Below are 27803 nucleotides of genomic sequence, written 5' to 3' on the forward strand. Positions count from 1 at the left end.
TCCTAAACCCCATGAAGGATTTTCATCAAACTTGGGTCAAACTATCACCTCATCAAGGCGATGTGCAGAACTTATGAGTCAGCCATGTCGGCTCAAGGTCAAGGTCACAACTGAAGGTCAAAGGTTTGAGTCTTCCATTTCGTGTCTGCTCTATATCTCCTAAACCCCTTGAAGGAATTTTATAAAACTTGGGTCAAATGATTACCTCATCAGAACGATGTGCAGACATTATGAGTCAACCATGCCAGCTCAAGGTCAAGGTCACAACTAAGGGTTGAAGGTTTGAGCCTTTCATTTGGTGTCCACTCTGTATCTCCTTAACCCCTTGAAGGATTTTCATCAAACTTGGGTCAAATGATCACCTCATCAAGAACTCATGAGTCAGCCATGTCAACTCAAGGTTAAGGTCACAACTGAAGGTCAAAGGTTTCAGCAAGGTTTGAGCCTTTCATTTGGTGTCCACTCTGTATCTCCTAAACCCCTTGAAGGATTTTCATGAAACTTTGGTCAAATGATCACCTCATCAAGATGATGTGCAGAATTCATGAGTCAGCCATGTCAGTTCAAGGTCAAGGTCACAGCTAAAATCAAAAGTTTACCCTTTTACTATCCATAGCAGTGGCAGGGGATTAAGCTGTCTTTCAGACTGCCTTGTTATTATTATTATTATTTTATTATTATTATTATTATCAGCTCACCTGAGCACAAAGTGCTCAGGGTGAGGTATTGTGATCACTCACCGTCCGTCTGTCCGTCCTTCCGTCCATTGTACGTCCGTCCGTCGTCCATCCACACTTTCCTTTAAACAACATCTCCTCCTAAACCAACAGGCCAATTTTGATGAAACTTCACAGGGATGTTCCTTGGATGGTCTTCTTTAAAAATTATTCAAAGAATTGAATTCCACATAGAATTCTGGTTGCCATGGCAACCAAAAGGAAAAACTTTAAAAATCTTCTTCTCAAAAACCAGAAGCCCTAGAGCTTAGATATTTGGTGTGAAGCATTGCCTAGTGGACCTCTACAAATTTGTTCAAATCATGACCCTCGGGGTCACTTGATTTTACATAGGAAAATCTTCAAAAAATTTCTAAAAATAAGCCAGAAGGCCTAGATCTTAGATATTTGACATGTAGCATTGCCTAGTAGACTTCTACAAAATTTGTTCAAATCTCCTCCGGGGTCAAATTGACCCCACCCCATGGGGTTACTTGTTTAGCTTTAGCAAAGATTTTTTTTCAAGAAAGCAATTAAACTCAGGTGAGCGATATAGGGCCATCATGGCCCTCTTGCTATTATTAATGCTTATACCCTTCATTTATTATACTTTAGAAAAATATCAAGTGGGAAAACACATCTGGCCTTTGATGAGAGATGTTATACATTCCCAAATTGTTTTTCTTCACATTTTGTAGCTTGTCATGAGAGGCACAGTTTTAGCGTGACTAGAGAGATATCCTACTAGCCTGTATCCACGTAGCTTGGTTAAAAGTTTTAATGCGCTTTCACTTTATTACTACTTGATTCGAACTTAACATAGTTATTTCTCATCATCAACCACTTCATATGTCACAAGGGCTATAACTCTTGCACCAATTTTCATGAATTATGACCACTGTCGCACTATCTCTGTTATAACTAACAAATTTGATTCAATCCTATAACATTACCCACATCATGTATATTTCCAGATCCAGTAATGTATAAATAATGCTCCTTTTATGCTTAGAATTTCTATTTGATAAGCACATTCATCTGTCATACTTGCATCAGAAATGACAAGGACCATGTGTGATTGTTTCTCTGGAATTTACTAAGATGGGGCACCTGGTATACTCATTCATTTTCTTCACTTATTTGAACTAATTTTTACATTTCAGAACTTTCACTCATGCAATGTTTTATTTACCCTGTTGTAGTATTAATAATTTTCTCAGATATGCCCTGTTTCACAATCCAACATCAAAATGTCAGGGCTGTAGCGAGATGCAAATGAGGATGGACATTGTTTTGTGCTTCTTTAGTTATTCCAATACCAGAGGCATTCGTTTTGGCCATTTGCACCAATGACAGTAAGTGTTGAATGGGCTGTCTTCCTCTTATCTGTTTGAGCTCAGGAGAAAAATTTAGAAGAAGACAAGAAATAATGCATTCTGCTGCATTACTTTTGCATAAAAGTACTGTTAATACTGTTTTTTAGAAAAAGAAAATTATGCAATTGAGGCAGAAAATTAACTGAGGCAATGAGGCAGAAAAATTGAGCAAGGCAAGTCTTAGTTGCTTCAGCAGTCTCCAAGGCTGTAAGTGCACTGTCTCATCTGACAGCCCTTGTTTAATTCTGAAATAAAACAACATTCATTACACCAGTTTTTTCTTGTTATTTTTGTATGTAAGATACAGATATACATTCCATCAAAATGTTAGTATATTAGATTATTTTGTCTGTCTGAATGTCTATCCCTTAGTCTCTCAGTGCCCTGTAATTTACTGAAACACATCTTTAATAGAACCAGCTATACAGAAATTAATTAACTTCCCTTGGAGATTGTTACTGCAAACTGGTTTTCTTTTGTTCAAATTTGGACATTCTGTCAAAAGTGTATGTCACTGTGACAGGGCAAAAAATGAATGTTCATATCACATCTGAAACTGAAGTGAGCTGATTTCATACAGGATATGAAATTAAACTCCTGGAATGTTCTTGTGAGTCATTATGATAAAGCTTGGACACATCTGACAGTCTGAGAATAGTTCTCCAGCACTGTTCTGGGCTGGGCACCAGCAGTAGGTCTGTCAGCAGACTGTAGTTGGAGGGTGGGTGGGATGTCCTTAAAAAACTGCTTTCAAGGTAGAAACTGATGTTGTCACAGAAATGAAAAGCGTACCAATAGGGTCATTGTATCGAGTTATTTGCATAATCTGTGAATTAGACAGGCATATAAGACCAGAACAAAAATAGCAACAACAGCAACAGCATTGTAGTGAGGTTTCATAAAATACTTCAACTTCTCTAAACCAAACAGTATTGGGACCAATGGAAAAATTTAATTTTGAAAGATATAGTCTATATAGAGGATATTACATGAGTGTCTTTTCATATTGAATTTATTAAACCAGTTGAATAAAATAATAAAATGCAAGGCTCTGCCAAGCATTTTATCAATTTTATTCAATGAGTTTAATAAATTCAATGTGGAAAGTCACAAATGTAATATTCTTTTTATCACATATTAGACTTCCTTGTCGAAACATCAAAAAATTGACTTTCTTTTACTATATAAACAAGACAATTTGACCGACGTCACCTATACTATAAATGACGTCGACGTCAAAGCTTTATTACACTAGTGTATTATCATTTTTATTTAATGGCTTTATTACACTCCCGCGACGTCAAGCATGTGATAAAAAAAGGTATTATTTTTCAATAGGGAGAAATTTTATGGACCAGTCCAGTAGTTCAGATTTCTGCTTCTACAGTTTAAAGCGTTTCCAGTTTAATTTTTTTTAAGTTTCTGTATATCGTTCACAATTTTGCTTTGACCAAAATATAAAATGATATTCTAAAATATAAATTTTTCTTTTTAAAATTTCAGCGACATGGGTAGGAGGAGGTTTCATCAATGGAACAGCAGAATATATTGTCAGAGATGGGTTAATCTGGTGCCAGGCTCCATTTGGATATGCAGTGTCACTGTTAATAGGTATACCTAGAAATGTTACATACTTTTTATTCCCCCGAAGGGAGGCATATAGTTTTTGAACCGTCTGTCGGTCTGTCAGTCTGTCGGTCTGTCAGTCTGTCCGCAATTTTCGTGTCCGGTCCATATCTTTGTCATCGATGGATGGATTTTCAAATAACTTGGCATGAATGTGTACCACAGTAAGACAACGTGTCGCGCGCAAGACCCAGGTCCGTAGCTCAAAGATCAAGGTCACACTTAGACATTAAAGGATAGTGCATTGATGGGCGTGTCTGGTCCATATCTTTGTCATCGATGGATGGATTTTCAAATAACTTGGCATGAATGTGTACCACAGTAAGATGACTTGTCGCGTGCAAGACCCAGGTCCGTAGCTCAAAGATCAAGGTCACACTTTGACGTTAAAAGATAGTGCATTGATGGGCGTGTCTGGTCCATATCTTTGTCATCCATGGATGGATTTTCAAATAACTTGGCATGAATATGTACCACAGTAAGACGACGTGTCGCACGCAAGACCCAGGTCCGTAGCTCAAAGGTCAAGGTCACACTTAGACGTTAAAAGATAGTGCATTGATGGGCGTGTCCGGTCCATATCTTTGTCATCCATGGATGGATTTTCAAATAACTTGGCATGAATGTGTACCACAGTAAGACGACGTGTCGCACGCAAGACCCAGGTCCGTAGCTCAAAGGTCAAGGTCACACTTAGACGTTAAAGGTCATTTTTCATGATAGTGCATTGATGGGTGTGTCCGGTCCATATCTTTGTCATTCATGCATGGATTTTAAAATAACTACGCATGAATGTGTGACACAGTAAGACGATGTGTCGCGCGCAAGACCCAGTTCCGTAGGTCAAAGGTCCTAAACTCTAACATCGGCCATAACTATATATTCATTCAAAGTGCCATCGGGGGCATGTGTCATCCTATGGAGACAGCTCTTGTTATTCATTTTACTTAAGAAATCAAGCTTCTCGTTTTGTGATTTGTTCTTGAATAAAATCATTGTTTGGAGATCAGGTACGAAGGAATTATATCACAAGGGCACTGCTGAGGCTAGTGATGTGATTATATGCATCTGAACGACAATGATTTTATTGAAGAGCACATCACTAAATGAGATAATTATTATGTTATTTTGATTCTAACATGTTATTAAGGGTTATTACCTACATCTTTGAAGATATTTCACCAATTTTTTGCCTGTTTTGCTGCATTTCCATTGTGTCTCTGTGATGTTTGATGCTATGACGTTTGTGACATACAAACTGTATGACTGTGTTGCATAATTACTCACAGTTTTCAGCCTACTTTGTTTATTAGGAAAAAACTGGGTCAGTAGGTCTAAAAATAGAAAAACCTTGTGACCTCTCTAGAGGCCATACTTTTCAATGGATCTTCATGAAAATTAGTCAGAATATTCACCTTGATGATATCTAGGCCAAGTTTGAAACTGGGTTACGTGCCTTCAGAAACTAGGTCAGTAGGTCAAATAATGAAAAAACCTTTTGACCTCTCTAGAGGCCATATTTTTCATTGGATCTGTATGAAAATTGGTCTGAATGTTAATCTTGATGATATCTAGGTCAAGATTGAAACTGGGTCACGTGCGGTTAAAAACTAGGTCAGTAGGTCTAAAAATAGAAAAACCTTTTGACCTCTTCAAAGGCCATACTTTTCAGTGGATCTTCATGAAAGTTAATCAGAATGTTCATCTTGATGATATCTAGGTCAAGTTCGAAACTGAGTCACGTGCCATCAAAAGCTAGGTCAGTAGGTCAAATAATAAAAAAAAACTTTTGACCTCTCTAGAGTCCATATTTTTCATAGGATCTGTATGAAAATTGGTTTGAATGTTCATCTTGATGATACCTAGGCCAAGTTTGAAACTGGGTCATGTGCGCTCAAAAACTAAGTCAGTAGGTCTATAAATAGAGAAAGCTTTTGACCTCTCTAGAGGCCATATTTTTCAGTGGATCTTCATGAAAATTGGTCTGAATGTTCATCTTGATGATATCTAGATAAAATTTGAAACTGGGTCAAGTTCAATCAAAAACTAGGTCAGTAGGTATAAAAACAGAAAAAACCTTGTGACCTCTCTAGAGGCCATATTTTTCATGAGATCTTCATGAAAATTTGTGAGAATGTTCATCTTGATGATATCTAGGTCAAGTTTGACACTGGGTCACGTGCCTTCAAAAACTAGGTCAGTAGGTCAAATAATAAAAAAACCTTTTGACCTCTCTAGAGGCCATATTTTTTTCATGGGATCTTTATGAAAAGTGGTCTGAATGTTCATCTTGATGATACCTAGGTCAAGTTTGAAACTGAGTCACGTGCGGTCAAAAACTAGGTCAGTAGGTCTAAAAATAGAAAAACCTTTTGACCTCTCTAGAGGCCATATTTTTCAATGGATCTTCATGAAAATTGGTCTGAATGTTCATCTTGATGATATCTAGTTAAAATTTGAAACTGGGTCACGTGCAGTCAAAAACTAGATCAGTAGGTATAAAAATAGAAAAACCTTGTGACCTCTCTAGAGGCCATATTTTTCATGAGATCTTCATGAAAATTTGTGAGAATGTTCACCTATGATGATATCTAGGTCAAGTTCGAAACTGGTTCACGTGCCTTTAAAAACTGTGTCATTAGGTCACATAATAGAAAAACTTTGTTACCTCTCTAGAGGCCATTTTTTTCAATGGATCCTCATGAAAATTAGTCAGAATTTTTATCTTGATGATATCTAGGTCAAGTTCAAAACTGGGTCACATGAGCTGAAAAACTAGGTCACTATGTCAAATAATAGAAAAAAACGATGTCACACTAAGTTCAAAACTAGGTCATGTGGGGACAGGTGAGCGATTCAGGACCATCATGGTCCTCTTGTTACATGAAATTTGATGCACTTTCACTCTATCTCAGTTATAGCTAAATGGATTTGATTCAGACTTGAAATAATTGTTCCACATCATCACCGGCATCATATGACACAAGGTTCATAACTCTGGCACAAATCTTTCATAAATTATGCCCCCTATTTACTTAGAATTTCAGGTTCAAGTTTTTGTGCACTTCCACTCTATCTCTGTTATTACTAAATGGATTCAAACTTAAAACAAATGTTCGACATCATCACTCACATCATATGGCACAAGGTCCATAACTCTGCACCAATTTTTCATGAATTATCCCCCCATTTTACTAAGAATTTAAGGCTGATTTTGATGCATTTTCACTATATCTGAGTTACTACTAAATGGATTTAATTCAAATTTAAAATAGTTGTTCCACATCATCACCCACATCATAATATACAAGGTGTATCACTCTTGCACCAATATTTCCCTTTTTGCTTAGAATTATACATATTTAATGTTTAAATACACTTTATCTTTATCTCTCTTATCACTTAATACTTTTATCACAGACTCAAGCTATTGTCCAATATCTTCATCTACATTGGAGTCATTAAACACTCCAGTGACAGCTCCAGCTTCCTCAGATGTGCCAGTTTCATTATCCAGCATAGAAATAGTCGAGTGCGCTGTCTCCTGTGACAGCTCTTGTTTCTATATACGGTCTCATTTTCCATCATCAGTCATTTTGTCTCTAAAAATATGTAGATTCATATAGATTTGAGACATATAATGCAATAGCCTTGCATATATAGGTCTTCCTAACTAAATGTACATTTCAGTGAATGTTTATTTAGTCAACAAAGGCTATATTGGCACCAGTATATCCATATTCATTGAATGGTACTAAATGTCAGTTCTGTATATATTAATTGTAGAAGAGGCAAACAATGTCAGTTACTGGCAGTCTCATGTGATGTTCAATCGTCAGTCTGATATTGAGATCAAAACTTCCATAGCTTGTGTATAGTGTGTAAATAAAAAGTAGAAAACACTCAAGCACCTTGAATACCTCACCTTTGAGAAGTTGACTCATGTTAACATCCATTGCATTTTATGTGGCAGACTCTAAGCATTGTACTCTATATCGGCTTAATAGCCACATAAAGTCAAATTCATGACAGTTCCTACAGAACTACAGTACCACATCTGCTTTGTTCGCTTGAACTCAGAAAGTTCGAACACAACCCTTTGCTCGAACTCGTCATCAGGTCCCTGCAAAAATTCCTATATGAATTATATTTTTCGATCGCTTGAACTAGTGATAACTCAAACAAATTTTGCTGTCCTATCGAGTTTGAATGAACGAAGTTCGACTGTAATAGATTTGTAGTAATGTATTCTCCTAAGTCTGATAGTACTGTGAGAATACATGGGGTACTGTATCTTGTGGTTAACTTCAGTATGTACCTGATTGCATGTAAATTTATACATGTTCTTACTTTGCTTCTTTTCATGTATTTCTTTGTAAGAATATTTGATCAGATGAAATGATTTGAAAATCATGAGCACTTGAAACTAAAATGACAAAGACTTTTGATACTGGCGTAGGAACAAAATTGTTCTTTGATTTTACCCATAGATTTAACTTGCAAGCAGACAATGTGTCGCAATTTTGAAAGCACTTGTGTGATTCATTCTGTCTCAACATAATAGAAAATGAGAAATGGGATTTAAACTTTATAAGGATTTATTTTGAAGAGCTTTTTTTTTCTAAAATGATAGAGAGACAAATGCATTAGATTTATGTTGTAGTAAACAATTTACATTGTTTAAGTTTTTTGTCTTGCAGGAGGTTATTTCTTTGCAAATAAGATGAGATCTCAGGGTTATGTTACCATGTTGGACCCCTTCTCCCAGAAATATGGAGAGAGAATGGGTGGATTGCTATACATTCCAGCTTTACTGGGAGAGGTATTCTGGTCAGCAGCCATATTGGCAGCTCTTGGTAAGTGTAGAGATTATATTATAATGATTACAGATTGCATGTTATAATAACACAGAAAATTAGGGAGACAGGTTTTGTATAATGCTGGCATAAAAATCCTGTCTATTTTGGCATTAATAATTGAAGTATTTTATCCATTGCCATATAAGCAGCTCTAGGTAAATACAGAGATTGCAGGTGTAGGTTAAAGGTCAGTAATTCAAATCCTTCTTTGTTTCATATAAAAAAGGACAACTTCATGTCGTCTTTACGTATCTTTAGAGAACATCACTTTTTCCTACACCATTTTTTCATGAAAGTTCTATCACAAATTAACGAAAAAATGAAAAGAAAATAGGGGGTTGAATAGTTCCTAATGAAATGCCAGTCAGTTGTGGTCTGCTACCCTAAAAATGGCGCATATTTGCTCTCCTCCGCGCAATAAACACCTACTTCCGGTTTCGATCTGCAAAACTTTCCATGTGGGTTGTATAAACATGAAAACCGTCCAGTTTCATGCAGAATGTATTCTAGTAGCGAAAAAGTGTGATTAAAGCACTCGTTCTACACGAATTTGCGCAGAAAATGGGAAAATTAGGATCTATTTATTATGTACTTCTTTCGACTACACCACGGAAGCACATTTTCGACCGAATTACTGACCTTATTCCTATAAGAAATGTTTCTTATCAAATTTCACACCATTTTCATCTCTATTTCCAAGAAAGATGTAATACCAAACATAATGCCAAGTTTCATTGTGAAATTTCGAGATTTTGGAGAAATATAGACATTTAATAGAAGCCACCCCTTACCCATTTACAGGGCTAAATTTTGGCCTTATGGACCTTTTATTGTATATTTTGGTAAAAGTTTCACTTTTTGCATCATTTTTCACTGGAATTCTGAAATATCATTCATTCCGTCATGAATAAGACCCAGAAGGATGCATTTTGTGCATTTTCTGACATTCTGGAGACAAAGTATTGGCTTTTAAATCCCAGAAATCGCTGCTGAAATAGGCGCATCTACATAAAATGAGGTCAAAATTCAAAAAATTTCAAATTTCATTATTATTTTGCATTGGAAACACTCTTTTATATCATATACAACCGATTTCTGGCTATAAAGACTAATTACGATGTGTTTCGAGAATAGTCTTATTTCAGCTCTTATAGGTTAAAGGTCAGTAATTCAAATCCTTCTTTGTTTCATATAAAAAAGGACAACTTCATGTCGTCTTTACGTATCTTTAGGGAACATCACTTTTTCCTACACCATTTTTTCATGAAAGTTCTATCACAAATTAACGAAAAAATGAAAAGAAAATAGGGGGTTGAATAGTTCCTAGTGAAATGCCAGTCAGTTGTGGTCTGCTACCCTAAAAATGGCGCATATTTGCTCTCCTCCGCGCAATAAACACCTACTTCCGGTTTCGATCTGCAAAACTTTCCATGTGGGTTGTATAAACATGAAAACCGTCCAGTTTCATGCAGAATGTATTCTAGTAGCGAAAAAGTGTGATTAAAGCACTCGTTCTACACGAATTTGTGCAGAAAATGGGAAAATTAGGATCTATTTATTATGGACTTCTTTCGACTACACCACGGAAGCACATTTTCGACCGAATTACTGACCTTATTCCTACATGTAGAGATTTTATACCATCACAGTGTTTAGAGAGAATGGAAAGGTTGTTGCAGTTTCCATTATTGTATTGTCTAGGTATACATGGAAAAAGCAGTGATGCGTCATTGTATATTTCTACATCTGTTAGAAAATTTTGGCACAGACACTTTATTGACAGGTCTGTTTTGGTGTTGAGATGTTATGACTATTATTCTATTGTTAGTTATTCCTGTGGGGCCTCTGTGGCCGATTGGTTAAGGTCGCTGGCATTAAATCACTTGCCCCTCACTGATGTGAGTTTGAGCCTAGCTTGGGACATTAAATTCTTTATGTCCAAGCCATCCAGCCCCTTACAGAAGAAAAAGGCCTGCTGCGTACTCTTGCTGTGTACATACAGCGTATATGATGCGTACATGATGTGTACTGAAATCAAGGGCTTTAAATAGTGTGCAGAATATACACCGCACATACACCAATATTACGTTTGTAGTACACTTTTGACATGCAAATGAGCTCTGCCGCGTACTGCTTGCTGCGTACATGCTGTGGACTACATAGTACACAGGATGTACGCTGGAGGAATTTAGTATGCGGGAAATAGTACGCAGCATGTACGCGGCACATACACTTTTCACATGCAAATGAGCCTGCGGTGTACTACCCCTGCGGCGTACATGCTGTGTACTCCTGCGGCATACATGCTGTGTACTCCTGCGGCGTACATGCTGTGTACTCCTGGCCTGAGTCCTGCGGTGTACATGCTGTGTACTCCTGCTGCATACATGCTGTGTACTCTTGTGGCGAAACTGCTGTGATAATGTAAATTCCTTACCCCACCAACTTCTGTATGCAAATGCTGATCATTTGGACAGAAAAAAACAGAAAAAAGATAAGTGACATGCATCAATAAGTATTTACCCTTACCAAAATAATATAGATTGATGTTATCAAATAAATTAGTATGCTTTTCTTCATCCACTTTTCAATGAAATAAATCATTTTTTGTAGCATGTAATTTGGTAAACATTTGAAGAAAATGGAGTAACTGCATCAAGGGGAAACAACTTTAATGCAACTAAATATAAGTGTTATGATTTATTATAGATGATGTGTGCGTAGTATGTATTTATTTTGATTAAAATCCATCTGAGAACAATCTAGGACTGGAATTATATAAGCATTTATACACTTTTATGACCGTAAAAAGTAGCGCACCAAAAAATTTTGGATTGATTTTTTCCAATGGGGCGAGCGCAATTAGCCAAAAACGTTCTGAAAATATACGAGCGGCAAATCCGATGAACAACTTTTTAATCTGGTGAGGCCTTAATGAGTTAACATAATGAGCATTAAAGCCTTTATAAAACATGATAGAATGGTGTTTTGCTTAAGAGTATTCAAATAACAGTGAGAACTATTAATTCTTCTCATTCGGGCGCTGTTGAGGCATTATCTTGGTAATTATTTCATGTATTACAAAATGTAATGCTACGAAGTTCAAATAAGGCTTTTCAATTATCCAAGTAAGCTCCAGGATTAATTCAAAATGAAAAAGAATATATTTTTACACTGCATGCAAGGTGCAGCTCAGAAATCACTAAGATGTAAGCTTCACAAATGAACATTGCAAATAGTAAATGGCAAATTTTCATTGTTCAGAATACCGGTAATCTGAACTATTCTATGCTATTAAGATAAAAGTTACTCGGAAATCAAGTTCTTGCTTCCAAAAAAAAAAAAAAATGTACAAATCCTTCCTGCATGAAGTGTACTTCAGACTTTTACCTAAAAAAATTCAAAGTATAAACACCAAAAGAAAATGAACAAGTCTCTCCCGCGTATATGAAGTTTACTTCAGACTTTAACTTATAAAAAAAAAACTGAGTATAAATGCCAAAAGAAATTGTACAAGTCTTTCCCGCATATATGAAGTGTACTGCACAAATTTCAAAGTATCTGCGGTGTACATGCAGTGTACTATTTTCTTGTACAAGTCCCTCCTGCGTACATGCAGTGTACTCCTTAGATTTTCAGAGTCTGTGCTGCGTACTTGAAGTGTACTAGTGACCTCCTGCGCACATGCTGTGTACTCGTCGAAATAGTACGCGGCATGTACGCGGCATGCGGTGTATGTAAAATGTACTCCTCTGGCGTACTACTGTGTTCGCGGCATATACACAGCAAATACGCAGCATGTACGCCACATGCGTACATGTGGTTCTACTCAGATGCCCGCCTTTGATGAAATAATACAGGGAAGGGCACCTGGGGTCTTCCTCCACCATTAAAAGCTGGAAAGTCACCACATGACTTAAATTTTGTTGGTTTGTCAGTAAACCCAACAAAACAAAGTTATTCTAGTCATTATATCACATTTATCATTTTAGGTGCTACTTTATCTGTTATACTTGAGTTGGATCCAAAGATTTCTATCATTGTATCAGCATGTATTGCTGTGTTCTACACTTTGTTTGGAGGACTGTACTCTGTAGCATATACAGATGTTGTACAACTTATCTGTATATTTGTTGGCTTGGTAAGTACACCATACATTTGACACCATTTACATTTTACTTTTACTGCTATTTTTTTTTAAGAAAAAGTGCAGGTATTTTCAGTTCAGTTCAGTACTAGATTAGATTTGATTGCATAAAAAATAATACAATGCTTTTGATAAAGAATGCAGTTGGTACCTCAGTATTTGAGAAAGGGGATATCTTTAAGGCACTGAAATGAAGGGATTGCATTAATTATGGCACCTCTGTAGACCCATGTTTGTACCAGGATTGCATTGTGGTACCTTAATATTGACAAGAGGGAAAGCTACAAGTTCAAATTCATAGTGATTGCATTGGAACCCTAAAATTGACAAAAAAGAAGGTTATAGGCCAATGCCTTCTTGTCAGTTTTAAGGTACCAATGCCATCTCTCTCTCTATATATATATATATGGATTTAGTTCCCTCTTGCCAGTATTAGGTACCAATGCAATCCTGGTACATATATGGGTTTATAACTTTACCTCTTGTCAATATTATGTATATACGTATGAACGGGCACATAACTTTCCTTCCAAGACCTATTTACATATTTCTGTTATGTAAATGTTGCTTCTTCTGCAATTTGAAATGTGGGGGAAACTCTGTTACCATTACAACACATTAGTCTAGGTTATGAAAAGATTTTGATTCTAAGCCAAAACTCCAGCAAAGTCTTTTTTATAGAGGAATTGAATCATGTAATAAACCTTACCCATTATTTATATGATTATGATGCCCCAGACTTCATTTAAATACATTGTTATTATATAATACTATTTGCTACAGTGGGTGTCCATTCCATTTGCCTTCACACATGAAGCAGTTGGTGATATCACAGTGAATGCAACTGTGAACTGGGTGAAAACAATTGATCCAGTTTATTCTGGGGTGTATATAGACAGCTACTTGCTGCTGATGTTTGGAGGAATCCCATGGCAGGTGAGTGACAGTTAAAAGTGGTGCCTTGGAGGATGTTTAGTGGAATCGCCTGGCAGGACCGAAAGTGACAGTTATATTATACTGAAAAAGCAGAAATTTCTGTGAGGGTTTAATTTTCGCTATATACGCGAGGACCTACATCTCATGAAAATTAATCCTCGCGTAAATAGTCACCATTAGTATACGGTAATTCAAATTCAAGAATGATACCATTTTTTACAATTTCACGAATATAAAACCTGGCAAATATATGCAAAATTTCAAATTCCCGAAATTTTGCCCCAGCTAAAATGTGCTTTTACAGTAGATAACTGTTTACTTCCTCCTAGACAGTACCGGTAGTCTGAAGTTTTAGTTGTAAGCCCTACATTGATGTCTGAAGTTCTAATGGTATAACCATTAGTTGGTAGAAGTTATAAGGGTAATCTCTGGTTGGTAGTCCGTATTTCTGACAGTAACCCCAAGCTAGTTTTAATGGTTACTCCTCGTTGGTACATGTAGTGTACCTCCTGGTTAGAAATCTTAAATTTAACAGTAACCCTTGGTTGGTAGTCCATATTTCTAACAGTAAAGCTGAGTTAGTAGTTGTAAGTTATAATAGTAACTCCTGGTTGGTAGTTTGATGTTCTAACCAGGCTGTAGTCCATATTTCTTACAGTAATCTTGAGTTAGTAGTTGAAAAGTGTAATGGTTTCCCCTTATTGGTATACTGAAGTTCTGTTGTCAGTCCACACCCTGAGTTATAATTGTAACTCCTGGTTGGTAGTCAATATTTCTAACAGTAAAGCTGAGTTAGTAGTTGTAAGTTATAATAGTAACTCCTGGTTGGTAGTTTGATGTTCTAACCAGGCTGTAGTCCATATTTCTTACAGTAATCTTGAGTTAGTAGTTGAAAAGTGTAATGGTTTCCCCTTATTGGTATACTGAAGTTCTGTTGTCAGTCCACACCCTGAGTTATAATTGTAACTCCTGGTTGGTAGTCTGAAGATTTAAGTTTAATCCCTGGTTGGAAGGCATAAATTCTTTAAGTAAACCCGAGTTTGTATATAGTCCGAAGGCTAAAAGTGACGCTTAATATTGAAATATAAATCTTAATTCTGGGCTCAACTATGGACTTCTTAGTAAGTCTCATATTTCAAGATCACTCGCATAAAAAGAGACGTATGGCCAGATTGAATGAAAATATTTCTGTTAATAAAGTATCGTATACATTGTATGTCATAAAATTTTTTATGAATTATATAATTATGAATTGTATATAATTGTCATGTTTCAGGTGTATTTCCAGCGGGTATTGTCAGCAAGTACAGTACGTAATGCCCAGATCTTGTCATATGTTGCTGCATTTGGTTGTATTGTTATGTCAATACCTTCCATACTCATTGGAGCCATAGCATCTGTAACAGGTAGGTTTTCAAAAGTTTCATTGCCTGAAATGGTTTTTTTTTTTTTTTGAATCTGTTTAGCCCATTTGAGAAGCTGTTGTAAGAAAGATTTTATTCCTGTACCACATGTTGTATTGCTGCAGTAAAATACAAAGTACATGAAGGAAGGTTTTGTTCCTGTACCACATGTTGTATTGCTGCAGTAAAATGCAAAGTACATGAAGGAAGGTTTTGTTCCTGTACCACATGTTGTATTGCTGCAGTAAAATACAAAGTACATGAAGGAAGGTTTTGTTCCTGTACCACATGTTGTATTGCTGCAGTAAAATACAAAGTACATGAAGGAAGGTTTTGTTCCTGTACCACATGTTGTATTGCTGCAGTAAAATACAAAGTACATGAAGGAAGGTTTTGTTCCTGTACCACATGTTGTATTGCTGCAGTAAAATACAAAGTACATGAAGGAAGGTTTTGTTCCTGTACCACATGTTGTATTGCTGCAGTAAAATACAAAGTACATGAAGGAAGGTTTTGTTCTTATAAGTACATGTAGGAATGTTTTGTTCTTGTACCATATATTGTATTGCAGCAGTAAAATACAAAGTACTAGAGGAAGATTTTGTTCTTGTACCATATGTTGTATTGCTGCAGTAAAATACAAAGTACATGTAGGAAGGTTTTGTTCTTGTACCATATATTGTATTGCTGCAGTAAAATACAAAGTACATGTAGGAAGGTTTTGTTCTTTTACCATATATTGTATTGCTGCAGTAAAATACAAAGTACATGTAGGAAGGTTTTGTTCCTGTACCATATATTGCACTGCTGCAGTAAAATACAAAGAACATGAAGGAAGGTTTTGTTCCTGTACCACATGTTGTATTGCTGCAGTAAAATACAAAGTACAGGTAGGAAGGTTTTGTTCTTCTTAGTACATGTAGGAAGGTTTTGTTCTTATACCATATATTGTATTGCTGCAGTAAAATACAAAGTACATGTAGGAAGGTTTCGTTCTTGTACCATATATTGTATTGCTGCAGTAAAATACAAAGTACATGTAGGAAGGTTTTGTTCCTGTACCACATGTTGTATTGCTGCAGTAAAATACAAAGTACAGGTAGGAAGGTTTTGTTCTTCTTAGTACATGTAGGAAGGTTTTGTTCTTGTACCACATATTGTATTGCTGCAGTAAGATACAAAATTCTATGAAATCATTTAAATTTGCTGGCATGAAATTTTGCGCAAACGGCAAAAAAGACAGTTTCGCGCGGGCTTTAATTTGCGCATTTTCAATTTCAGATAAAAATTTTTAAAGATTTTTTTTTTCAGAAATCTTGAGCATCACATATTTCACTATCATGTACCGCTTGCCAAATATGGAAGCCCATTTTATGACCTTGTTTAATAAACAAAATGACAGTCCAACTGATAATTGTTGTCAAGAGGATGACAACGATATAAAACCAGCGTAAGTAATCGAAGCGTTCTTAAAGAATGACCAATTAACCAATTATATAAATGATTTAATCAGATTTTATAATTGATAAAAAGAATAAGTTCCTATCAAGACAACCTTAAATTAACTGCCGATAAACTGTGATGTTTAAAATGAGAAAGATGGAAATACAAGGGGTCTTATAACAGACATATATTTCGGACAGGAAATAAATTCAGATAACTATATACTAAATGGTTAAATAATAGCGCAGTCTTAAATTTGCGCATTGTTCGTAGTGCGAAATACGCGAAAATTCGTCCTGCATGAACAAAAATGATTCCACAGTACATGAAGGAAGGTTTTTTTCCTATACCACATGTTGTATTGCTGCGGTAAAATACAAAGTACATTTAGGAAGGTTTTGTTCTTCTTAGTACATGTAGGAAGGTTTTGATCTTGTACCATATATTGTATTGCTGCAGTAAAATACAAAGTACATGTAGGAAGGTTTTGTACTTGCACCATATATTGTATTGCTGCAGTAAGATACAAAATACTTTGAAATCATTTAAACTCGCTGGCATGAAATTTCGCGCAAACGGCAAAAAAGACAGTTTCGCGCGGGCTTTAATTTGTGCATTTTCAATTTCAGATACAAATTTTTAAAGATTTTTTTAGCTCACCTGTCACAAAGTCCGTGCGTCCTAGCGTGCTTAAACTTTTGCTTGTGACCACTCTAGAGGTCACATTTTTCATGGGATCTTTATAAAAGTTGGTCAGAATGTTTACCTTGATGATATCTAGGTCAGGTTTGAAACTGGGTCACGTGCGGTCAAAAACTAGGTCAGTAGGTCTAAAAATAGAAAAACCTTGTGACCTCTCTAGAGGCCATATTTTTCATAAGATCTTCATGAAAATTGGTCAGAATGTTCATCTTGATGATATCTAGGTCAAGTTCGAAACTGGGTCACATGCGGTCAAAAATAAGGTCAGTAGGTCTAAAAATAGAAAAACCTTGTGACTTCTCTAGAGGCCATATATTTCACAAGATCTTCATGAAAATTGGTGAGAATGTTCACCTTGATGATATCATGGGATCTGTATGAAAGTTGGTCTGAATGTTCATATTGATAATATCTAGGTCAAGTTCGAAACTGGGTCATGTGTGGTCAAAAACTAGGTCAGTAGGTCTAAAAATAGAAAAACCTTGTGACCTCTCTAGAGGCCATACTTGTGAATGGATCTTCATAAAAATTTGTCAGAATGTTCATTTTGATGATATCTAGGTCAAGTTAGAAAGTGGGTCACATGCTTTCAAAAGGTAGGTCAGTAGGTCAAATAATGAAAAAACCTAGTAACCTCTCTAGAGGCCATATTTTTCATGGGATCTGTATGAAAGTTGGTCTGAATGTTTATCTTGATGATATGTAGGTCAAGTTTGAAACTGGGTCAATTGCAATCAAAAAGTAGGTCAGTAGGTTTTAAAATAGAAAAACCTTGTGACCTCTCTAGTGGCCATACCCTTGAATGGATCTTCATGAAAATTAATAAGAATGTTCACCTTGATGATATCTAGGTCATATTTGAAACTGGGTCACGTGCCTTCAAAAACTAGGTCAGTAGGTCAAATAATAAAAAAACCTTTTGACCTCTATAGAGGCCATACTTTGCATGGGATCTGTATGAAAGTTGTTCTTGATGATATCTAGGTCAAATTTGAAATTGGGTCAACTGTGGTCAAAAACTAGGTCAGTAGGTCTAAAATTAGAAAAACCTTGTGACCTCTCTAGAGGCCATATTTTTCAATGGATCTTCATGAAAATTGGTCTGAATGTTCACCTTGATGATATCTAGGTCAGTGTTTAAACTGGGTCACGTGGGGTCAAGAACTAGGCCAGTAGGTATAAAAATAGAAAAACCTTGTGACATCTCTAGAGGCCATATTTTTCAATAGATCTTCATGAAAATTAATGAGAATTTTTACTGTGATGGTATCTAAATCAAGTTCAAAACAGGGTCATGTACCTTCGAAAACTAGGTCAATAGGTCAAATAACAGAAAAACCATGTGACCTCTCTAGAGGCCATATTTTTCAATGGATCTTCATGAAAATTGGTCAGAATATTTATCTTGATGATATCTAGGTCAAGTTCAAAACTGGGTCACATGAGCTCAAAAACTAGGTCACTATGTCAAATAATAGAAAAAACAATGTCATACTAGAAACTGGATCATGTGGGAACAGGTGAGCGATTCAGGACCATCATGGTCCTCTTGTTTCAGAAATCGCGAGCATTGCACGTTTCACTATCAAGTACCGCTTACCAAATAAGGAAGCCCATTTTATGACCTTGTTAAATAAACAAAATGACAGTCCATCTGATAAATATTGTCAAGAGGATGACAACGATATAAAACCAGCGTAAGTAATCGAAGCATTCTTAAAATGATCAATTAACCAATTATATAAATAATTTAATCAGATTTCATAATTGGTAAAAAAAATAAGTTCCTATCAAGACAACCTTTCATTAACTGCCGATAAACAGTGATGTTTTGAGAAAGATGGAAATACAAGGGGTCTTATAACAGACATATATTTCGGACAGGAAATAAATTCAGATAACTATATACAGTAAACCTCATTTATAAGGAACTCGTATATAAGGAACACTCAGTTATAAGGAACTGTTTTCAATTCCCCGACCTTATTCCTTCTTTATTCAATGTAAAAATCCTCGGTTATAGGGAACTCGGTTATAAGAAACACTTTTTCCAGTCCCATATTATGAAATTCAATGAAAAACCCCTCGGTTATAGCGAATAGACATAAAGAATAAATATGATTGAAAAAACACAAATTAATGATTTCATTTCTATGATCTTATGTTTGTAAATTCAAGGATAGAGATCTACCATAAAACGAAAATATATAATATCAGCATTAACATTTACCAAATACTACACGATATTAGACTTGGGATTATAATATTGGTCATAATTAGTCTAGTTTCGTCACGATGGAAATATCCTAAATAACAGTGCTTATTACACGTGATTAACAATGGCAAACAGTCCTGTTTACCAAATTTCCAATTGTAAAAAGTATAGCAGGTGCTAAAATAGACAATAGGTATAATTTACACTTTAATCCGTATGTATGGCGCCGTTGTCTGGTGTCTGCAAAATAAAAAATTGAACATTTATTTTATATTAGTATTGAAGCCTTTTTACATAACATGCAGTCGAGCAAGGTAAGACGCATAACTGCAACATATATTATAGTCATAATGTAGCGCACTCTAAAAAAGAAGACCGAAATAACCGACAAAAAAAACAAAACAAATTACGGTCATTCTTACCGAGGTACATTTTGGCTTAGTTTAGGTTTAACGCCGTGTTTCAACACTATTTCAATCACTTACATGCAGGCAGTTTACCTTAATATCTCTAGAAAAGGACCTGTACTAGACTCGCAACTTTCTCACATAAAGATTTATGGTTGGTCCGGAGTGTGAACACATAAGCCTTTTCAAACGTCAGTCAGAACGTATTCGCTATACAAACTGTGTTCATTATACAAACCTCAGTTACAAAGAACTAGTTCGCTGTACAGATATAACGAACCTCGGTTGTAAGGAAAAATTTTTAGAGGTCCAAGCTGTTCCTTATAAGTGAGGTTTACTGTACTAAATGGTTAAATAATAGCGCAGTCTTAAATTCGCACATTGTTCGTAGCACGAAATACACAAAATTTCGTCCTGCGCGAACAAAAATGAATTCACAGTACATGAAGGAAGGTTTCGTTCTTTTACCATATATTGTATTGCTGCAGTAAAATACAAAGTACATGCAGGAAAGTTTTGTTCCTGTACCACATGTTGTATTGCTGCAGTAAAATACAAAGTACATGCAGGAAAGTTTTGTTCCTGTACCACATGTTGTATTGCTGCAGTAAAATACAAAGTACATGAAGGAAGGTTTTGTTCTTTTACCATATATTGTATTGGTGCAGTAAAATACAAAGTACATGAAGGAAGATTTTGTTCCTGTACCACATGTTGTATTGCTGCAGTAAAATACAAAGTACATGCAGGAAAGTTTTGTTCCTGTACCACATGTTGTATTGCTGCAGTAAAATACAAAGTACATGAAGGAAGGTTTTGTTCTTTTACCATATATTGTATTGCTGCAGTAAAGTACAAAGTACATGAAGGAAGTTTTTGTTCCTGTACCACATGTTGTATTGCTGCAGTAAAATACAAGTACATGAAGGAAGGTTTTGTTCCGGTACCATATGTTGTATTGCTGTAGTAAAATACAACGTACATGCAGGAAGGTTTTGTTCTTGTACCATATATTGTATTGCTGTAGTAAAATACAAAGTACATAAGGAAGGTTTTATTCTTGTACCATAAGTTGTATTGCTGCAGTAAAATACAAAGTACATGAAGGAAGGTTTTGTTCTTTTACCATATATTGTATTGCTGCAGTAAAATACAAAGTACATGTATGAAGGTTTTGTTCTTGTACCATATATTGTATTGCTGCAGTAAAATACAAAGTACATGAAGGAAGGTTTTGTTCTTGTACCACATTTTACATTGCAGCAGAAATGCAAAGTAATTTAAGGAAAGGTTTGTAGTTGTACCAAACGTTGTATTGCAGTAAAACTGCAAAGTAACTTTAGAAAAGTTGTGTTCTGGTATAGCATGTTGTATTGCAGTAAAAAATGCAAACTAAGTTATGGACAGTTTTGTTCTTGTATAACATGTTGTATTGCAGTAAAAAAATGCAAACTAAGTTATGGAAATTTGTGTTCTTGAATAACATGTTGTATTGCAGTAAAAAATGCAAACTAAGTTATGGAAAGTTGTGTTCTTGTATAACATGTTGTATTGCAGTAAAACTGCAAAGTAACTTTAGAAAAGTTTTGTTCTTGTGTAATATTTTGTATTGCAGTAAAAAATGCAAACTAAGTTATGGAAAGTTTTGTTCTTTTACCACATGTTACATTGAAGTAAAAAATGTAAAGTAACTTATAAAGGAAAATTTTGTTTTTATACTACATGTTGTATTGCAATGAAAATGCAAAGTAGCTTAAGGAAAGTAAGTATTCTTGTAACACATGATACATTGCAGTAAAATGCAATGTAGCTTTAGGAAAGGTTTGTTTTTGTATCACATGTTGTATTGCAGTAAAAATGCAAACACAGGAAATTACAATGGCTACAAGAGAGTGGACTATCTAACTTTTCAAAGTTACACAAAGATAACACAGTGTCACAGTGGTAGGACACACCTACATGAATAAATAAAAGGACAAAACTGCCATATTCTGGTGACTTTACAAGCCTTCAATATTTATATTTTTTTCTTTTTTAGATTGGAATCAAACTGAGTATGCACACATTGGAACAGTGCCAATCCCTTCTGAGGACTTAAACCTGGTACTGCCCCTAGTTCTACAATACTTGACTCCACAAGCAGTAGCGTTTATTGGACTTGGTGCTGTTTCTGCAGCTGTAATGTCGTCTGCTGATTCCTCCATATTGTCTGCTAGCGCCATGTTTGCTAGAAATGTGTACAAGCTGATTTTCAGACAAAATGTAAGTTTTTCTCTACCTTGTATAGCTTTGTGCTGCCCTCTCCATTTGAAGAAGAATGAGTATACTTCTAATTTTGCTAATATGCCTGTCTGCCATTTTAGATTAATAACTAATCACTTTGGCCTACAACATTCATAGGATGATTGCCTGTAGTCTTTACAAAAAAAGGTTTTTAGGGGTCAGTAGGTCAGAGGTCAAGAAATAGACTCCTTAAAATTTTGGAGTCATTAGATCAAAGGTCAGTGTAACAGCCTACTTGTGACTGAAAATTAAACAAACATTTAAGTCCAACAGGCCAATATGGGGGCATATGTTTTAAACAGAATTTGAAATTTTACTATGAATAAACAGAAATTTTCATCAGCTCAGCAACAGCTAGAATGTATATTAATCATGTGAGGTTATATTAGTTATTTTCCTTCATGACTCACTGGTATGCAAAATATTACATGAGGTTAGTGTTAGTTATTTCCCCTTGTGACTGTAGCCCTGCATTTTGACAACATTTTGCTGGGTTACATTTACGAATATCACTGATAAATAATTTGTTTTTCTGATTTATTACAGGCATCAGAAAGAGAAATCCTTTGGGTAATGAGGGTTTCTATATTTGGTGTTGGTATCCTAGCAACTGTGATGGGCATCACCGTAGATTCCATCTACACACTGTGGTTCCTGTGTTCAGATCTGGTATACGTTGTGTTGTTCCCGCAGCTCTTGTGTGTTATATATCTACGTTGGACTAACACGTATGGTTCCCTTGCTGGATATATACTTGGACTATTCTTTCGGCTGGCTGGAGGTGAAGAAGCACTTAATATTCCTATTCTTATAAAATACCCATTTTATGACGAAACACATGGTCAACTTTTCCCGTTTAAAACACTAGGCATGCTTATTACATTAACATCGATTGTTGCTTTCTCGTACCTGACCAAGTATTTGTTTGAACATGCTATATTGCATAGAAAGTTAGATATATTTATGTGTGTTGTAAATACACCAGATGAAAACATAGCTCTGCGTGATACAGAACAGAGCGAAATGTCAGCGATAACTCCTACAGATGAAAAGAATGGAAAAATAAACCCTGCGCTAAAATTTTCATCAGATGATCTTCCGATTTTACAAGGAAAAGACTTTGCTTACGAGAAAAATCTGTCACCAGATATGTATAAATAAAACATGCATATTACTGTAAATATTTAGCACCTGCAGATGAAAAAAAAATGAACTCAGTGCTAACATTTTCATAAGATCTTTTGTTTTAAGTGGAAAGGTGTTTGCTTACAAGAAAATTTTGTCTCCAGATATGTATAAATAATGAATGCATAAAAAATGTTGTTACTGTAAATATCTATTATCTAACATCCACTGAAGAAAGGGATTGAAAATAGAAACTCAGCACAATTTTCAGCAGAGGAACTTTTGGATTTACAAGGAAAAGAGTCTGCTTACGAGAAAAATCTGTCATCAGATTTGTATAAAAAACATAGCGTTACACAGAAATGATGTTGTCATAAATATATCTGCGTGTTCATTGAATATGTCTTAGCAGTTACATTTAAGCAGCCAGCAAATCGAAGGATGAAACAAAATGAAGGATGAAAAAAATCAAATAAATAGACATGTTTTAGTTTAGTAATTAGCACTATTGTCAAGTTGTTTCATAATGAGTAGATTTTTGTCGAGCCCGCTTGCGGAAGCGAGGACATAGTTGTCCAAATGGCTGTTCGGTGTATGTGCGTGCGTCCGTGCATGCGTCTGTGTGTACGTCTGTCCGATTTGTTTGTCCAGACCATAACTTTGACATGCATGGAGCAATCTCGTTTATATTTGGCATGAATGTTAACCTCATTGAGATGAAGTGTCTTGCGCAAAGGTCAAGATCACACTTGGAGGTCAAAGGTTAAATTCAATAATGACTTTGTCCAGAGTATTTCTTCTTCATGCATGGAGGGATTTTGATGTAACTTGGCACAAATGTTCACAACAATATGACGGAGTGTCATGCACAAGAACCAGGTCCCTAGATCTAAGGTCAAGGTCACACTTAGAGGTCAAAGATCAGATACAAGAATGACTTTGTCCGGAGCATTTTTTTTTCATGCATGGAGGGATATTGGTGTAACTTGGCACAGTTGTTCACCCTCATGAGACGGAGTGTCATGTGTAAGAACCTAGAATACTTCCCTTTGTTGTTACTATAAATAGCTTATATTGTAACTTTATTATTACTGGTCGTAGGGAAAAATCAAAACCACTTTTCTGTTGTACAATATGTATGTTACATCTAATTTTGAGGTGTATTTTGACCCATCTCTACTGGTAAGGATTTTTGTGTGGACTTAGATTTTTTTTAAAGATTTACTTCCCTTTGTTGTTACTATAAATAACTTATATTGTAACTTTTTGCAATCATTTTTATTTGGCATAAATGTTTGCCTCAATGAGACAAGGTGTCATGTGCAACTCCTAGTCCTTTTGACAGCTGGCGGGCTCGACATGTTGCCCGTGGGCATCTAGTTTTTCTTCAGAATTTTGAACATTTTTGGTCTGTATCCAAAGACAAATGAATATAACATGTATTTTAAATTTAGTTTGTTAGTTGCGGCATCAGTTGCAGCGTAATTCATCATGAATGGTTTAGAAGTGCGTATAGAATTCGCATATTGAAGGATACGTATTTCACAAACAGAGTCACAGTATAATGTTGTCGTTTTCCCATTTTCATGTGCGAACATAGACATGTGTAATACCAGAATTTGTTTTAAAAAATCACTTTAGTCTGCCATTGTATAAAAAGCTTATCTTATAGGTTTTAGATGCATATTTTTAACATTTTGTGTCAACAACAATAATGTATGTGGCATAATACATTCCATACATAGCTCTATGACAGATCCTGTTTTCTTTATCTCTATCCATATATGTACAAATTGTAGGCTGAATGCTATAGTGTTCTATGTCTGAATTTAGAATAAATGAAAAAATCGATCCTTAAGATTTTGACATAATTAACTATGAACCATTTTTCTACAGGATTTGCAGGTTGGCAATTTAATTTCAAAGAAGATATAAGGGAATTACAATCTTTATGCTTATTTTTTAGCTCACCTGTCACAAAGTGACAAGGTGAGCTTTTGTGATCGCGCGGTGTCCGTCGTCCGTCGTCCGTCCGTGCGTCCGTGCGTCCGTGCGTCCGTGCGTCCGTAAACTTTTGCTTGTGACCACTCTAGAGGTCACATTTTTCATGGGATCTTTATGAAAGTTGGTCAGAATGTTCATCTTGATGATATCTAGGTCAAGTTCGAAACTGGGTCACGTGCCATCAAAAACTAGGTCAGTAGGTCTAAAAATAGAAAAACCTTGTGACCTCTCTAGAGGCCATATATTTCATAAGATCTTCATGAAAATTGGTCAGAATGTTCACCTTGATGATATCTAGGTCAAGTTCGAAACTGGGTCACGTTGGTTCAAAAACTAGGTCAGTAGGTCTAAAAATAGAAAAACCTTGTGACCTCTCTAGAGGCCATATTTTTCATGAGATCTTCATGAATATTGGTCAGAATGTTTACCTTGACGATATCTAGGTCAAGTTCGAAACTGGGTCACGTAGGGTCAAAAACTAGGTCATTAGGTCTAAAAATAGAAAAACCTTGTGACCTCTCTAGAGGCCATATTTCTCAACGGATCTTCATGAAAATTGGTCAGAATGTTCACCTTGATGATATCTAGGTCAAGTTTGAAACTGGGTCACATGGGGTTAAAAACTAGGTCAGTAGATCTAAAAATAGAAAAACCTTGTGACCTCTCTAGAGGCCATATTTTTCATGAGATCTTCATGAATATTGGTCAGAATGTTAACCTTGATGATATCTAGGTCAAGTTCGAAACAGGGTCATGTGGGGTCAAAAACTAGGTCAGTAGATCTAAAAATAGAAAAACCTTGTGACCTCTCTAGAGGCCATATTTCTCAACGGATCTTCATGAAAATTGGTCAGAATGTTCACCTTGATGATATCTAGGTCAAGTTCAAAACTGGGTCACGTGCGGTCAAAAACTAGGTCAGTAGGTCTAAAAATAGGAAAACCTTGTGACCTCTCTAGAGGTGATATTTTTCAATGGATCTTCATGAAAATTGGTCAGAGTGTTTACCTTGAAGATATCTAGGTCGAGTTCGAAACTGGGTCACGTGGGGTTAAAAACTAGGTCAGTAGATCTAAAAATAGAAAAACCTTGTGTCCTCTCTAGAGGCCATATTTTTCATGAGATCTTCATGATTATTGGTCAGAATGTTCACTTTGATGATATCTAAGTCAAGTTCAAAACTGGGTCACGTGGGGTTAAAAACTAGGTCAGTAGGTCTAAAAATAGAAAAAACCTTGTGACCTCTCTAGAGGCCATATTTCTCAACGGATCTTCATGAAAATTGGTGAGAGTGTTCAGCTTGATGATATCTAGGTCAGGTTTGTAACTGGGTCATGTGCGGTCAAAAACTAGGTCAGTAGGTCGAAAAATAGAAAAACCTTGTGACCTCTCTAGAGGCCATATTTTTCACGAGATCTTCATGAAAATTGGTGAGAATGTTCACCTTGATGATATCTAGGTCAAGTTTAAAAGTGGGTCACGTGCCTTCAAAAACTAGGCCATTAGGTCAAATAATAGAAAAACCTTGTGACCTCTCTAGAGGCCATATTTTCAATGGATCTTCATGAAAATTGGTCAGAATTTTTTATCTTGATGATATGTAGGTCACATGTGCTCAAAAACTAGGTCACTATGTCAAATAATAGAAATAATGACGTCATACTCAGTTCAACACTGGGTCATGTTGGGATAGGTGAGCGATTCAGGACCATCATGGTCCTCTTGTTTTAAACTGGAATAGAGTTTTATATGAAACTTTATATGTCGATAAATCTAATCAACTTACTGTTATATTTTTCTTTAACCAAACTTAAATGGAAAGAAAGTTTTTAACTTTACTTTTGTTTTTAATTCAGGCATGTTTTAAAGATGGTTGACATATGACCCACTACGTCTGAACATATACATAAACATAGAACATTATAAAATTTAGAGAAATGACTTTAATAAACGCTTAGCGCAATATTTCAAGGAATAAAATTAAAACAACACTAAATTATAAAAAGCAAGGGTTGTCTTACATGAAAATTGAACAGCATATAAAACATGTTGATTACTCTACCAAACATTAGTGTCAATTTGATGATATATACATTGAATTCTGGAAAAGGACTGCATAAAGAGACCACACTTTTGAACAGTCCAATGCCTTTAAAACTCACCATTTTCAAAGAATGTCTTGTTACAGATCTTCATTTTGATTTATTTCATTCTGAAATTTCACATAACCAGGTGGAATGTAGTTTTCAGCAGTTGTTTACAAATGGCATTCATTTTTAGCTCATCTGATTTTCTGAAAAAAAATGATGAGTTATTGTCATCACTTGAGCGGTTGTCGGCGTCGGCGTCAGCGTCGGCTGGTTAAGTTTTATGTTTAGGTCAGCTTTTCTCCTAAACTATCAAAGCTATTGCTTTGAAACTTGGAAGACTTGTTCACCATCATAAGCTGACCCTGTATAGCAAGAAACATAACTCCATCTTGCTTTTTGCAAGATTTATGGCCCCTTTTGTACTTAGAAAATATCAGATTTCTTGGTTAAGTTTTATGTTTAGGTCAACTT

General features: G+C 35.6%; 1 protein-coding gene across 3 annotated transcripts in view; it reads left to right on the top strand.

Annotated features, from left to right (window-relative positions):
* LOC123565048 (high-affinity choline transporter 1-like) overlaps positions 1–25196 on the top strand; it is a 121126-nt gene extending 95930 nt beyond the window's left edge. For all 3 annotated transcript variants that reach the window (XM_045359049.2, XM_045359048.2, XM_053537634.1), the window contains 7 exons: positions 3596–3703; positions 8419–8574; positions 12570–12718; positions 13508–13660; positions 14937–15066; positions 21869–22092; positions 22660–25196. In XM_045359049.2, the coding sequence (XP_045214984.1) occupies positions 3596–3703; positions 8419–8574; positions 12570–12718; positions 13508–13660; positions 14937–15066; positions 21869–22092; positions 22660–23274 (1535 nt within the window). In that variant the 3' untranslated portion in view covers positions 23275–25196. The remainder of the gene's footprint in view (positions 1–3595; positions 3704–8418; positions 8575–12569; positions 12719–13507; positions 13661–14936; positions 15067–21868; positions 22093–22659) is intronic.
* The last annotated feature ends 2607 nt before the right edge of the window (positions 25197–27803 follow it).

This window comes from Mercenaria mercenaria, chromosome 2 (assembly GCF_021730395.1).
Source record: "Mercenaria mercenaria strain notata chromosome 2, MADL_Memer_1, whole genome shotgun sequence".
Taxonomy (NCBI): domain Eukaryota; kingdom Metazoa; phylum Mollusca; class Bivalvia; order Venerida; family Veneridae; genus Mercenaria; species Mercenaria mercenaria.